Source organism: Aptenodytes patagonicus, chromosome 5 (assembly GCF_965638725.1).
Source record: "Aptenodytes patagonicus chromosome 5, bAptPat1.pri.cur, whole genome shotgun sequence".
NCBI lineage: Eukaryota > Metazoa > Chordata > Aves > Sphenisciformes > Spheniscidae > Aptenodytes > Aptenodytes patagonicus.
Window position 1 is genome coordinate 36,894,255 of NC_134953.1, and position 14,028 is coordinate 36,908,282.

The 14,028-nt window shown below is 37.5% G+C and overlaps 1 protein-coding gene across 8 annotated transcripts in view; it reads right to left on the reverse strand.

Annotated features, from left to right (window-relative positions):
* CTNNA3 (catenin alpha 3) overlaps window positions 1-14,028 on the reverse strand; it is a 582,319-nt gene that overhangs the window by 140,995 nt on the left and 427,296 nt on the right. For all 8 annotated transcript variants that reach the window (XM_076339356.1, XM_076339363.1, XM_076339358.1 and 5 more), the window contains one exon: window positions 2,889-3,089. In XM_076339356.1, the coding sequence (XP_076195471.1) occupies window positions 2,889-3,089 (201 nt within the window). The remainder of the gene's footprint in view (window positions 1-2,888; window positions 3,090-14,028) is intronic.

The window sequence follows — 14,028 nt, forward strand, 5'->3', positions numbered from 1 at the left end:
GGAGGAACGGCATAACATAAGCCTGAGAAAGCAGACACTCCATTGTATGGTGCTGTAGAGATCCATTCGGCTGTCAACAACTTGTATCTAAACATGACTACACAACCTGAGCTAAGAAATTAAGCACCAGTTTTTAATACTCATTGTAGGGCAGTTATTACAGTATTATTGTTGAATAGCTCCCTTTACCATCTCAAATATGTCTGATGTCTTCCAGCTGGAGACAGATTCAGCAACCTTATGCTCTCTTCTTGAATGGACTGTAATGCAGAGAATTTAACCTCTTTTTTTCTTATAAATTACCTCAACGTCTATGCTACAATTTAACCTCAGTCTTTGTTTTAACAAACAGTAAATGTATCTGTTCCTCTTTATGCACAATTTCTCCATCCTGTTACCTCCAATTTGCATCCTTCCCATTTCTGGCTCCTGTTCTCTCTTTCATTTGTGTTTTTATTTCTCTGCAATTTCTGTGTAAGCTATTATTCTATAATTCTATTTTCACTAACTATATACTGCACCTGCAATAATTTCTCTTCAGTAACACATTACCTTTTCACTGGGCATAAAGGATGCATGTCACTGCCCTAGGTTACTCATGTAAGTTAACTTAGGAGCTAATTGCAGCATAAATACACAGTTCTCTCCTAGTGAAGTGTCACCTTGCTATCAGCTGGCTCCAGAAAGACCTAGCAGTGATAGAATGTTTTGGGTTACACCTGAGGGTGTTATTGTTTTACTCTAACTCCCGAAACGCAGAGAAAAGACTACATTTAGGAAGGAGACATTGCTTTATTCGATAGTGCGCAGAATCGGACACTCGGGGGAAGTTCCCCAAACTGAGTGTAAGGTTAAACAGAAAACTTAGCATATTTATACACTCAAGTTTGTATAATTCATTAGTATGGCATATACGTCACATTGACCCTTCTTATCTACTACATTTACATATTGCTAACGTTGCAAAACTATTCTAAGCATGCGCGGGGGTCCCAAGTGGTCTTCGGTGGTCATTTGGGTAGGTGCCCCCTACTCATTCCGAGGCATAGTGAACTTCAGGATGCCACTACAGATGTTATTTTTCTGAAGGCTTTGTAAGCATTCTATACATCCTTAATTGCTCAAGTCCTTGTGGTTGTTATTCTAAGTTAAGTTCCTGTTACAGAATTCCATCCTTGACCTCGTGAATGCTCTGCGCGATAGCTAAAACTACAACAATTAGAGCATATTTACATAAGGTTATGTTTAAACTCTGCTGGTATCAAGGCCTGCAGCCTACCTGCATTTTCCCTGTAAGCTGAAACAGTTAAAACAAACAAACAAAACAAAAGAAAATCATCAAGCAACCAAAATGCCTTGCATGATTTGATGTCTGTTCATCGTAGATCATATAAATACAGGTAAGAATGAAAAGTACGCGTTTCTTTTTTCCACTCCTATTTACTAATGTAAAGATAGTGGATTCTTAGGTTTGAAGTACTGCAAAGACATCTGAGCAGATTACACCATGCTTGATGTCCCTTGACACAGGCAAACATTCCAACCAAAATGAGTTTTATGTCTTCCTGTCTTTTGTAGATGCACGGATTTAGGTACATTATATATTACTGTCAAAGCAAGGCAACAGAACAGAAATCAGCGTCAACTCCTAATGTGTTTAAACACTACCAGTTTCAAGAAAGAAGGGCTCAGCTTTTACATGGGAATCAAAACTATTCTTTCCCATAATTGCTGCTTCCCTTGGTATTTGTCATAGTACTTTCAGAAGTTATGAAAAAAGAATGCCATGTTGAAAGTTCTCAGATTTTCTCATCAAAATGTCAAAAAAGGAGACAAAAAAACGCCAGTCTATTTCAAACTCTTCTCACTATTTTGTCCCTTTTGCCACTTCATTGCGATGTCAGTTCACTCTTGTTTCACATGAAGACAGTTCTGTCCTGGACCTATTTGAACTGATTAAGAAAGAGCTCAAAATTCCTGGCTTTTCTTGCGATAAAATAAGGTAAATGTCAGTCAAATGTAAGATACTAGAAATTTGTTTAGACTGACAGAGCTATGATTTATAACTCTGAGTTCATGAAGCTAAATCCTATATTCCAGAAATGTACAGACTTGCCAGAAAACTTCTTAATGGCAATTTTTTAACTGCCCAACTATTAAGACTTGTAACCACTGAAAACATGGAAGTCCTTGAAGCTCCAAAGATAATTTTTTTTTATTAAGTATACACTGTGAAAGGCCAGAGATTCATTTACATGAACAACAACTGTTTACATAAACAACAGAAACCATTTATAAAATAGTGCAGTTACACCCCTGCTGCCAGTACAGCGATATTCCATTATAGCATACCCTCTTTTTCAGTATCATGAAAAAGGAAATGGACACTACTAACCATTTTAGGAAGTTCCAAATTTGCATAGCAAAACTGCAGATATTTGGGGATATTTAACCCCTGCTCAACAGTCCTTAAAGCGGTAAGTACACACAAATCATGAACATGCTTCTCTTTCCCTGAGTTTGCCTTTCATCGCTTAGAATAGATGTGGTGAGGCCAGTACAACAAAGTGGAAAGCTGCTGCCTCATCAGGTATAAGTCCTCAAAACCTGCATTTATTTTAAAACTCAGGTAAAAGTCTTCCATAACTTAAAAAACCTTATATAAATCATGTAATTCAAATAAAATTTTAAAAATTAGTTTTGAACTGCATGGTATCATCATAATCGGATAGCATGCTGAAAGGAGATAAGAGACCATATAGTGAATCATTAGTGCGTAATTAATGAATTATATCAGAGAATCACAGGATTCACTTTAACTGTGGCATATAAAGGAAAGTTTATACCACTAAAGAAACTGAGAACATAGCTTAGAAATCAAGACTTACCATTCTTGGTCAAATATTGAACATTCGTCATCACTCCTTCAGTGTAAGCCCCTGGCTCGTAATTGTCCATCTCACCCGAAACAATATGAGCTACTCTTGAAGCACGCCCTCGGATTGCACCTGCTGCACGGTCTAAATTGTCCGCATTTTGCTCTCTCAGTGCAATGATACACTTGTTTACATCCTCAAGAATATGGCTTTCTGCAAATAAAACAACATTTCTTTTAAGATGGCACCTCTTAAACAATCAGACATATTTTAGACACGGAGTTGATTGCATTTTTTTCTTCCCTTGTTGAAATGCATCATCCGTCACAGACTTGGATAAAAAAATTACACATGAAATCTACACTGAACTGTCCTTGCAATCCTTAAAATAATTTATTGATTCCTAGAATTCAAAGGTACAGTAATACTCTCCTATAAGCAATAGCAACAATAAAATAGTCAGAAAATGTTAGAAAAATATGAAAAACACAAAATCTTATATACGTAGTGAATATTTGCAGAATGAAGGAAAATTTAAAGGGATTAAAGTTGTTACTTATTGTAGAAACCTTCTTAAGCCACTGTGACAAAAGGTTCCATAATGAGATGAATCTCTGTTGACAAACAATTGCCCCGACAACTAAACTAACTACTTTTACGTCAATGTGTTAGGATGTTCATGCTAAATCAAATTCTTCTGTGAATAGGAAGAGCAGTATTTTTGCCCGGTACTAAAATTACACTATTACTTATTAAATTATTGCAATATGTGTCATTATTACAAAATGTATAGTGATTACGCATTTTTCATACAATTTACATTTCTTCTTATAGTAATATATTTACTGTATTACTACGTATATTATTGGTTTATATACTATTGGTGACGTTTAAATAAATATGTGCAAATATGTATCTATATACACATACATACGGTATCACTTATCAATATATAAAACAATTATGCAGCACTGGCTTTCCTGCCACAGCTACTTTCATTGTGCCTTCTTGCCACAGAATACTTGCCCCCTTCAGCTATCTCCATCATCTCCTAATGATAGGTTATGTCTTTTCTATCATTGTGTTTTCATTCCTACAATACTTTTTTCCTTATTAGAATTTCCCTCTTTAGAATTCATTATCGCCTCACAAATTCAAAGCCATATTGAGGAAATGAAGAAATTCTAGTTTTCTTCATCTTTTCTACAGTATGGCAACTGGTTTATTGTCAATGCTAGTTAAATTATTTGCCGCAACATATGCAAAGCCTACCCATTTTTACGTTAGTATTTAAAACATATACACATTACAGTCACCTTCTGCCTATCCAAATACACATACACTCAAAATTTTACATTTCTGGCACAAAAAAGAACACGAAGTTTGGGAATAGGCAGGGAAATGTTGTTAATTTATGTGAAACACGTAATGACACAGAACCTCTGAAAGTCAAAAAGTCTGTTAGACACCAGTTCTTGGATGAGAGATTAAACGGGTTAAAGATGATCCTCCTAGTAAAAAGCTTTAAGAAAAAAAAAAAAAACGCACAAATCATCCCATTACTAAAGAGCTGAAAGATGCAATAAAACAGGACTCTTCTTCCATTTTTAAAAAAAAAGAAAAAACACAACAGTATATACCACAGTAATTGTCTGAATATAGACAGTATTTAACATTCACAGGGCTTCTTCAATATCTGATAAAGTAAGATAAAGAAACACCTGGGAGCTGAAGAAGTGTATGTTACACGGTTAACCAAAGAGGTACCCAGTGGTGTCTTTGCTAAGCATGGGAGTTGAAATAAGCTGACACTCTCTTCCTTACAGATGAAATATGTTTATATCTGGCAGTCACCTCCAATGCAGGTAGAACTGCAAAGTTGCTTTTGCTGTTTTCTCTTTGACTTTTTTTTTTTTTTAAGGGAGGCAGTTGCCCTATGCAGAGACAAATTCAGCTGCTTGACACACTTCCACACTAAAAGGCACCAAACACTCAGCACAAAAGAAACACTCATCTTAACCTTTCCTTGCTATTTCGCTCAGCTCTATGTGATTTAATGACCTGACTGAAGGGAGTTTGATGTCAATTTGTGTCTAAGACAGCCAGAAAAGAGAAATTATTATAACACATATAAATACAACATGAGCATGGCATATTAGCATTTCCAAGTCACCCATGCATAACGTCAACAGTTAAAAAAGAACAAAAGATTTGGCTAGAGGAAAGCACAAGGAGAAAATGGTTGCTTAAAGACTGATGGAAGCAACTGTTGGGTTGACACGGTCAGAAATGAAAATGTAGACAAATGCAGAAGGGTGCCAAGCAAAGAATTACACAATTTTTCTTATAAATTATTACCCTTCTGTCTTTCTGAACATCCATTTTCTCAACATTTTTCAAATGGTAATAGTAAAGCTGTATTTGTGCTTAACAAACTATTTTTTGATACTCAAATATATAGTAATGGAAAAAAGAACATCAGCGGGAAGGAGAATGGAGACAAAGGAGAAAATACTGGTTCTAAAGTAAGTAAGACTGGTCATAAAACCAAAGGGTAATAGATCTGAGTAAGAATTCAGATCAAGCTAGAAGACAATATCAGTAATGTCAAGATTTAGAGAGAACAGGTATGTGGTATGCTAGGATTCCCATCTGTAGCACCAATATTGAAGGGCGTATTCCATTTTTTCCAGCAAAGTAATGTAACTATAAAATTTAACTTATGGTATAGAGGGTATTACCATAAAATATAATTTAAAAGAGAATATGTTTATGGCTTTAAAGCTTAAACATGTCTTAAAAGCTTCCGTATTAGTTTTGTCATTGAATTTCCTTTCCTACACAGACCTAAAATCCACTCTCAGAGAATGTAATACAAGAACATTAGAAATGCAAGATGTGAAGGTAACAGATTTGCTCTATCTTCAGAAGTACCATTGTGAAACTTCTCTTGCACTAAGCCATGAAATAATTCAGAGCTTACATGTTTCTTGTTAACTGACATGAAGGCTATTCAGTATGTCAGTATTAAATTACATTTTATGTTATACAATAAATTGGACAACCATGGTAACTCGGACAGAAAAAATAACACCATTAGGTAATCCTGAACTACTAACTGCATCTGGCATGAGTATCTTGGGATTCTACCTATGCAAAAATTATGAGTTCTGGGTCAGTTTATGAAACTGCTACATCACAGAATGCCTCTGTGAATATGGAATGTCCATATCCTTTCAGGTACATGTCACCAATCTCCAAGGTCAGCAGAAAAAAGAAAAGTTTAATAGTGGTGACTTTGTTAGCACTGTTTGTTCAGTCTGTGCATATTCTGTAACTACACCCATGGACTACTATCTACACGGAAGTAGGGCAATGAGAGGACTGGCAACTATTTCAGTTCCACCTATGCCGAACACATGAAACTATGAAAGAAAGGGGCAAATGACAAGATGCACAAAGATGTTTCAGGGACTACCCATGTGCTGTAACAGGTTAATATCTCCTCTTTCTTTTTTCAGGCATCTCTCCCTGTGTGCTTTCCACAGTGGGAGGCTTCCAAACAAACCAGTTTGTGAACGTGCACAAGGTTGAAAAAGGCTGAAGCACTGAAGGAAAGAGAGGGCTGATGTGCACAGAATGCAGGAGAAAGGACTAACAAAACCCCACTTCTGCTGCCATAGTTATGTCTAAAATGAAGTAGTGTAGGTCACCATTGCTTTAGGTTTAATATTGTCCAAATATTAAGAGACATAATTACAGAAGTGGATAGCGCAACCTCCACTTTAAAGGCCTTCGTGTGAAGAATACACTGACTTTTAACTGTTCAGCAAAGACAACAACTAAAGGGCTTAGTCCTATGTAAATAGAAAGGTAGGGCTCTTCTGATATCTACCAAGTGAAATCTCCATAATGGAAAAACATAGTTAACTGGTTATCTTGTGTGATATGAATCTCAAGTAAATTTAAAAAAAAATATTGCATGTGGCCTAATGCAAATACTGTATGAATGGAACACATGATGGAAAGCTCACAGTTTCCAAACCCTTCTAAGAGATGCAAAAACTGACACCTTCATGGAGAAAGAAAAAGCAAACCTGAGGCCAGATGCTCAATGGAAATGCAATCAGACCTGAATGTTGTGGCCTGAGATTCCAATTAGCTGCTTCCTTCCAAATTGGTAAGACTACTTTTAAGTCATTTTAGAATCTAACTATGAAAGCCCATAATAATACCAGGGAATATAAATTAGAATGTGATATATCCTTACAGATACTGTGTTTCAAAGAAGATAAAGACGGATGCAGATTTTATTAACTGTATATTGTCCATCCACCTTGTACTAAGGAAAGTATGCAACACCTTTTCTTGCTACATCCATACACTGTCACATGTAAGGGGTCAGTTGAGAACTGACAAATGCCATACTTATGTCAAAAACTCACAAGCTCTTACCAGCGTGACAGAATGCATAGACAATATGTGCACTCAATGAGCATAAATGACCTTGTCCCCACACTGGTACTATACAGTGGTAGCCTTTCTATCCACAGCCTTTCTATCCACAGCCAACACTCAGTCTCTCACTATGTTCTGAAGCTCTTCCCAGATGAGGTACTTCACAATCAATAAAACATTGCTTAACTGAATTTTCCCAAGGCACAAACAAGCTTCTACATTTGCCTTAGCACATCTAATGGAAGAGGAAAGAAATCAGCACTGATCACAGTCCAGCTGAGATTGTTTTAACCTGTATCTTTCTCACACAGGCTTCCTCCTCCTATACAAAATGCATTAGATCAATTTTTGATTTTCATCCAAGTATCCTACTTTCCAAAGCAGAAAAGGAAGATTAGGATGATGTACCATCTCTTTGTCATGAGTCAGAGTGTCTAGTATAAGAGTTAATTCTAACAGTGGATTGATAGATGTTTAAAGAAACTGTCAGATTGCTACCGTCACCACAGCAATTATCACAAGTGGTGCACTGTACCTTCTTATTTTCCTTTGGGATCTTGGTGTTAGTCGTACTGGCCAAAAATCATATCTCAGCTGAGCTAACCACTGGATAATAAAGCTGTCTTTGACAAAGCCATGACTCAGACTGTCTCTGGGACAAAATCAATAGCTCTTCCTTTGCATGTCATCTGAAGAAAAAGACAGGTGATGCCCTTCCATGCCACTTGGCACTGATAAGGCCTCAGTTGAAGCACTTTTTATTAAAGTTTCTCTGCTCAGTTCAAGAAAATTGTGGACCAAATGGAGACATTACAGAAAAAAAGAAAAAGAATTATTAGAGATTTAAGAAATAGAATATATGAAGAAGCATTAGAAAACTCAATTTGTTTGGTCTCCTGAAGACAAGATGGAAAATAAAACATACTTTCCTGCAAGCTCTAAAGCATAAAATTAGATGTAGAAATGTATGCAGTGATAGTTTAGCCTAACCAAAATTATTTCTATCTTTACCATCTGTTGGCATGATAAAATGGGAAGCAAAGAAACTTTGTACAAAAAGAAACTTTGTACAAAAAGTAAACTTCCTTTCAGACCACTCCTATTGCCTGGACGTGGCACCTTATAGTGCTACTCAGAAAAGGATTCCAAGTTTTCCAATAATGGCACTACCTAGTATGGCAAAAGACGTGTTCCCGCAGACTCAAAATGCTTTGGTGAACCCCAAAAAGATATTTGAAAGCAAATAATTATTAATAATATCCATACTTAGATTTAGCAATTTCTGGTGCCAAAGTTAAGAGAACAAGTGGAAGGTGCAAGTCCCAGTATACAATTCCCTGCTATCACTCCTCCTGTATTCAGACAAAAAAAGAAGTTGCATTTAATTCCCACCTTTTTCCTACATACTGAAGTTCAGAGAATAGTCAAGGCTGAATCTCCATAAGCAATCTTATGAAATAGATTTTCTTGGCACTTGGGACTCTTTTAATAAAAAATCTACATTCTACAAGCAAGACAGTGTCTTAGTCACTATTCAAAAAAGAAATCACTGCTAATCACTTAATGTTCAAAGTCCCTGGCAACTTCAATAGAAGGATTTTTAAATGAATAAAGAAGTGGAGAAAAAGAATTACTCAGAACAAGGAAAATAAATACCGTTTCTTCTCTGATTGTACTAACTAAATATATTTTAACTAAATATATTTAACTGCCAAAACTTAGAAACTAGATGATAATTTCTTCTATTATTTGTTGCTAATACAGCTGACAACTCTGTCATTCTGTCCCAGACCAAGAATGGTATTGAGAGGCAGGGTTCACGATGGTCTGACATTTACTCAAACACATGCATGGTGCTTCCAAAATGCTCAGTTTTTAGACACACACAGCTATAATATAAAATGCATGTAAATATCTATTGTTACGTCCGTCTTAAAAAAGGCAAGGAGGAGGATCCAGAAAGCTATGGGCTAAGGCTTCACCTCACCTGGAAAAATTATGGAACAAGACCTCACGGAAGCCATTTCCAGGCACGTGAAGGACAGGAAGATGATTAGGAACAAACAGCAATGATTTACCAAGGGCAAATCAAGCATGGCCAAACTGATTGCCTTCAGTGATAAAGGACTGGCTCTGTGGATGAAGGGAGTGCATCGGTTATTGCTTACTTCAAGAATATTTTTGACACAGTCTCCCACAGCCTCCTTACAGAAAAACTAGAGTGATAGCATCTGGATGGGTGAACAACAAGGTGGATGAAGCAGCAGTCAGACCATCAGGCTCACAGAGGAGTGTTCAGTAGTTCAAAGTCAAACCGGAGGCTAGTTAGTACAGCTGCTCTTCAGGAAGAGTCGATGCTAAGGCTGATACCATTTAACTTCTTAATTGACACCTTGGGCAACGACACAGAATGCATCCTCGGCAAGTCTGGAGGCGACATCGACTTGGCAGACTGGCTGGCTGGTACTCTAGAGGACAGGGCTGCTGTTCAGAGCAACCCTGACAAGCTGGACAAATGCGCCAACAGGCAATTGGTCAGAAGTTGAAGCAAAGGAAACTTAGGACTTGATGTATGGGGTGGGGGGTGGAATTTCTCCATTATGAGCATGGTGAAACACTTGAACAAATTGCCTATGGAGACCAGAAATGAGCTGATGCAGAGAAACGGGTGCAAATGCTTTTGTTTTCAGGTGCTCGATAAAATAAATTATTATTAGTTTTAAACAACACTGAGGAAGTCTGCCACAACTACAATCTCTTCCTGAAAGGCGAATTGTGATGCCAAAAAAGATCAAACTTGGAAAAGCGCATACATTAAAAGCCTCTTGATTTAATAGGTATGCCTCCCGTTAATGGGTACTAGGCTGCAAGGACAAATTTTCCTGAAAAAAGAACATGCCTAGGAAGTGTGCCAGAGAGTTCCAGGAAAGAGTGAGCTAACCTGGAGAAAGGTAAAATCTAAGAGTGTCCAGTATCATGGGACATAAGCACAAAAATACAGTGGCTATCTCAAACATTGAGCTGGAAAGCTGCAAGACAACAGAAGAATAGGGATGGAAAATGAAGATGAATGTGGGCAGAGAAAAGAGGGGATGGCATAAAGGCACCCCCTAGGCAAGGTACTGAAAGTTCTTCAGGATCTATCACTATCTGTGCAAGTCCCTATAGATGACTTTTGAAGGAAAAGGGAAGCAACACTTTAAATTGTGTAATAAATTTCTTGTTTATGTTTTTTAGAAACTTCAACCTGTAGTCTGAAACATCAATTTCAGTTCTGTTCACAGAAAATACTAACTGAAGTGTGTATTTCTTTGGGATTTTACCTTAGGGTGAACAAGTATTGATTGAGTTGGCAGCCTCTCTTTAAGGTTCATTTTCATTCATATATGCACGAATGATTCCAAGATGTTAGCATTTAAACTCAAGAAAGCTAAGAAGAAAAAAATGAACAAACAAACAAAAAAATCCCCCACCATATCACCACCAAAAAAGAAATCTCTGAAAATAAGAATGTTTCTTAAAGTGAATGCCTATTAATTACAGAGTTGGCAGCCCAAAATGATAAGTTTAATTGGCTAATGAAGGTTTCAGATTACACAAAATTTCTCTCCCTGCATGAGTGAGACCTTATAGTAATATTAATCCTTTCCAGAGTTTTATTTCTTTCCCTCACTCATTTTAACATGATTACAATAAGATTTGGTTGGTTTGAAATGCTAACTGCTTGTGCTTCAATCCTTGCCCTCAATTTCTCAGGCACAAAATTCAGCCTACAGACAGGTCCCTAGATTGTCAGCTTCCCCATTCAGCATCCAGACGTATTCCAGGATCTTGGGGAAATGAAGGAAGCACAGTCTTAAATTCTCAGCATGCTTAAGTCTCTCTTCCTTCCTAGAGCTTTACATGAGCCAGGCTCCGAGATCTCTGAAAATGAAGAAGTACACTGTAAAAGCATACAGGCCATCTTGATGTCTAGATAAGGATCTGGAGAGAGGAAAGGCAGAGAAAAAGCAGAGCAGAAGCATGGACACCTGGATGGGCAAGAGATAGAGAAGCCAGAAAAAGCAGAAGTGTAAGGATACTCAGCTGGGTAGCGGTCACTTCTCTATCTGCATACTCCAATTCTCTCCTGGGATACAAGACCAAGGAAACTTTCCTCCAGAAACACGCAGGGGTCACATGCACTCATACAACTTGCCCCTAGCCTCTTCATTTGGCCTAGTCATCTTAAACACACCCTTCTTATGTCAACTGAGAGAAATTACATGTTTTAGGGACAATCCACCTCATCCTTTACATACACATGTAAATGTGTTCAACTGACTTAGGCCTCAGAAGTGCCCATTTCTCTCCTCTGGGTATAAAAAGCTGAAAATGCTTAGCTCAGTTTTTATTCTAAAAATTACAGGAGATGGATCATACTCCCATTATCCATGATAATGTACAGGGCAACAAAGAATTTTTTATGTATTAATACTCTGTAATATGATGCTGACTTTGTAGGACAAGAAAGGAAAAACAATGAATTGGAAATGGTTAGCAGGACATTAAACAGGAGACAATGAGAGAGAAGAAGAAGAAATAGAGCATTCTTGTTTAATCCTTGGAAATCACCATAACCACAAATCATGTCTGCAATATGCCCCCTCCCCTTCCCAACTGCTATTGACTTCCTGAATGCACATAGCAAATTTTAATCAGACTAGCCATGTCTCAGCTATGAACCTAGGTAACTATAATTACTCTCTCCTAAAAGAGCATTCTCTTCACCAAAGTAGCTATAACTGACATACAGTAAAATTTTTCAAAGAGTGTAATTTACCCTTCCTAAAAAACAGATTCAACACTTCAGCTTCTTGAAGTACAATGGAATAAACCCCTTCATCTTTAATTTGACCATGCTAACTCCTGATAACACTGACTAGAAGGCCATTTGGCCTAGACTAGGAGACTAGGCAGCACTGGACTAGAAGACCTTTTTTTTTTCCTCAACTACTGCAGACAGACTGATACTTCAACATTATGTTCTTTTTATTAGAATTCTAACAGTACATGTGCATCTCTTACATCTGATCACAAACGTGGGGACTGGCCCCCCCCTTCCTCTTCCATAGCAACTAGCACTTCAATGGACCTGCATTATACACCCAGCTTTCCTAAACTGCTCCAAAAAGTGCCTCCACCATTTAAATACATTTACACCTAATACAGTAAGTGCTTCCAGACAGATCCAAGAAGACATGAGTTAATCAGCCACTTTTTAGAAATTTAAGTTTTAGTGAACACAGCATGCTGGAAGAACATTGCCAAGTAACCTTAACTCTGCATTAATAGGTTAATTGACTCAGGTCTTTCACTTCTTCACTGAGGTGTGAGGCTGGTGAATGAGAGGCAACAGTCAAAATGAAACAGGCAAGGATCTGAAGGGGGTGGGGGTGGAGGGAGCAGGGGGAAATCACTGCAAGGATAACAAGGTTCACCAGAATAATGAACAGTTGCTCAGAGAGGCTGTAAAATCTCTTAGTCTGAATTCAGTGTGAATTCAGAATACTGCTGTGAGCAGTAGGATGGACTAGACCTTGAGGTCCCTTCCAACCAGAATGATTTTATGACTCTCTGATATAGAGGGGAAAAAATGGTAACAACTGCCAGCCAAAAAGAGCATGGGATAAGGCTGACATATACAGGCTCCACAAATGAGCCTGAAACACGCCTTCTCTGCCTCAGCAAGTCCTTTTACAGATTTGGTCATAAAATTCTTCAGAACATTTGCCACCAACTGTCAGCTTTAACTTAGACTTTCTTTCTCAGTTTGTTATCTTAGACGTAATAATCACTTTTCACTCTTCCCTTTAGCTACTGGATAATGGAGAATTGTTTGCAAAATCATGTCATATTTTCCTTAGTACGTAGCATCCAGTTCATAAAATACACAGGAAAGCCATTTTCTTTATACTCAGTCTGGGCCTGTTCCCTTCATTTACACAGCAATGCACAACCAAAGCATTTATTACTCTCCTCAGAATATTCCCTCTCAAAAAATAGGGGAGACAGTTTCTCTTTCTGTCACCTTTATAAACCTCAGGTAAAAATTCTCAGAGGCTTTTTTTTCCAGTAGATGAACTAGAAAAGAGGAGAGATTTTTCTTTGGAACTTTTTCTTTTCATTTGTTTCTTCATTGCCATCAGCTTTTCAGCAGTCTACTAGAACTGTCTGGGGGAAAATTCTTAACTACAAGAGAGGATTCTCCTTTCAGCATATGAGCAGAAGACTGTGTGTCATACACAAAATGCTCCACAAGCCTTTGTTTGGTCTTTTGTGCCCCACTTGACCATTTTGAAGGCAGAGTTGCTTACACAGTTGATGAATTAAAGCAGACAGAGGCTACCAAACCCTGCGGCCCCCCCCAAAAAAAGAGTTGTATCCTCAGTGCTATGAAAGTAGACATTCAATTTTCCATATCATTTGCTCTGCCAAAAGAGAAGAGCTGAAGTCTGCAGTTTTATTGCCTTAGGTGAAATATGAGTTGGCCCTAAACAGGTCATAAATAAATCTGTTTTCTGCTCTTCTATGGCTGGGAAATGGAAAATTTATTGTTTCTTTCTAAATTCTGCATTCAAAATCCAAATCTAGCTAAAATACTATCTAGCTTCATGAAAATACCTCTTAAAAACTCAGAAAGGCCTTGATAAAT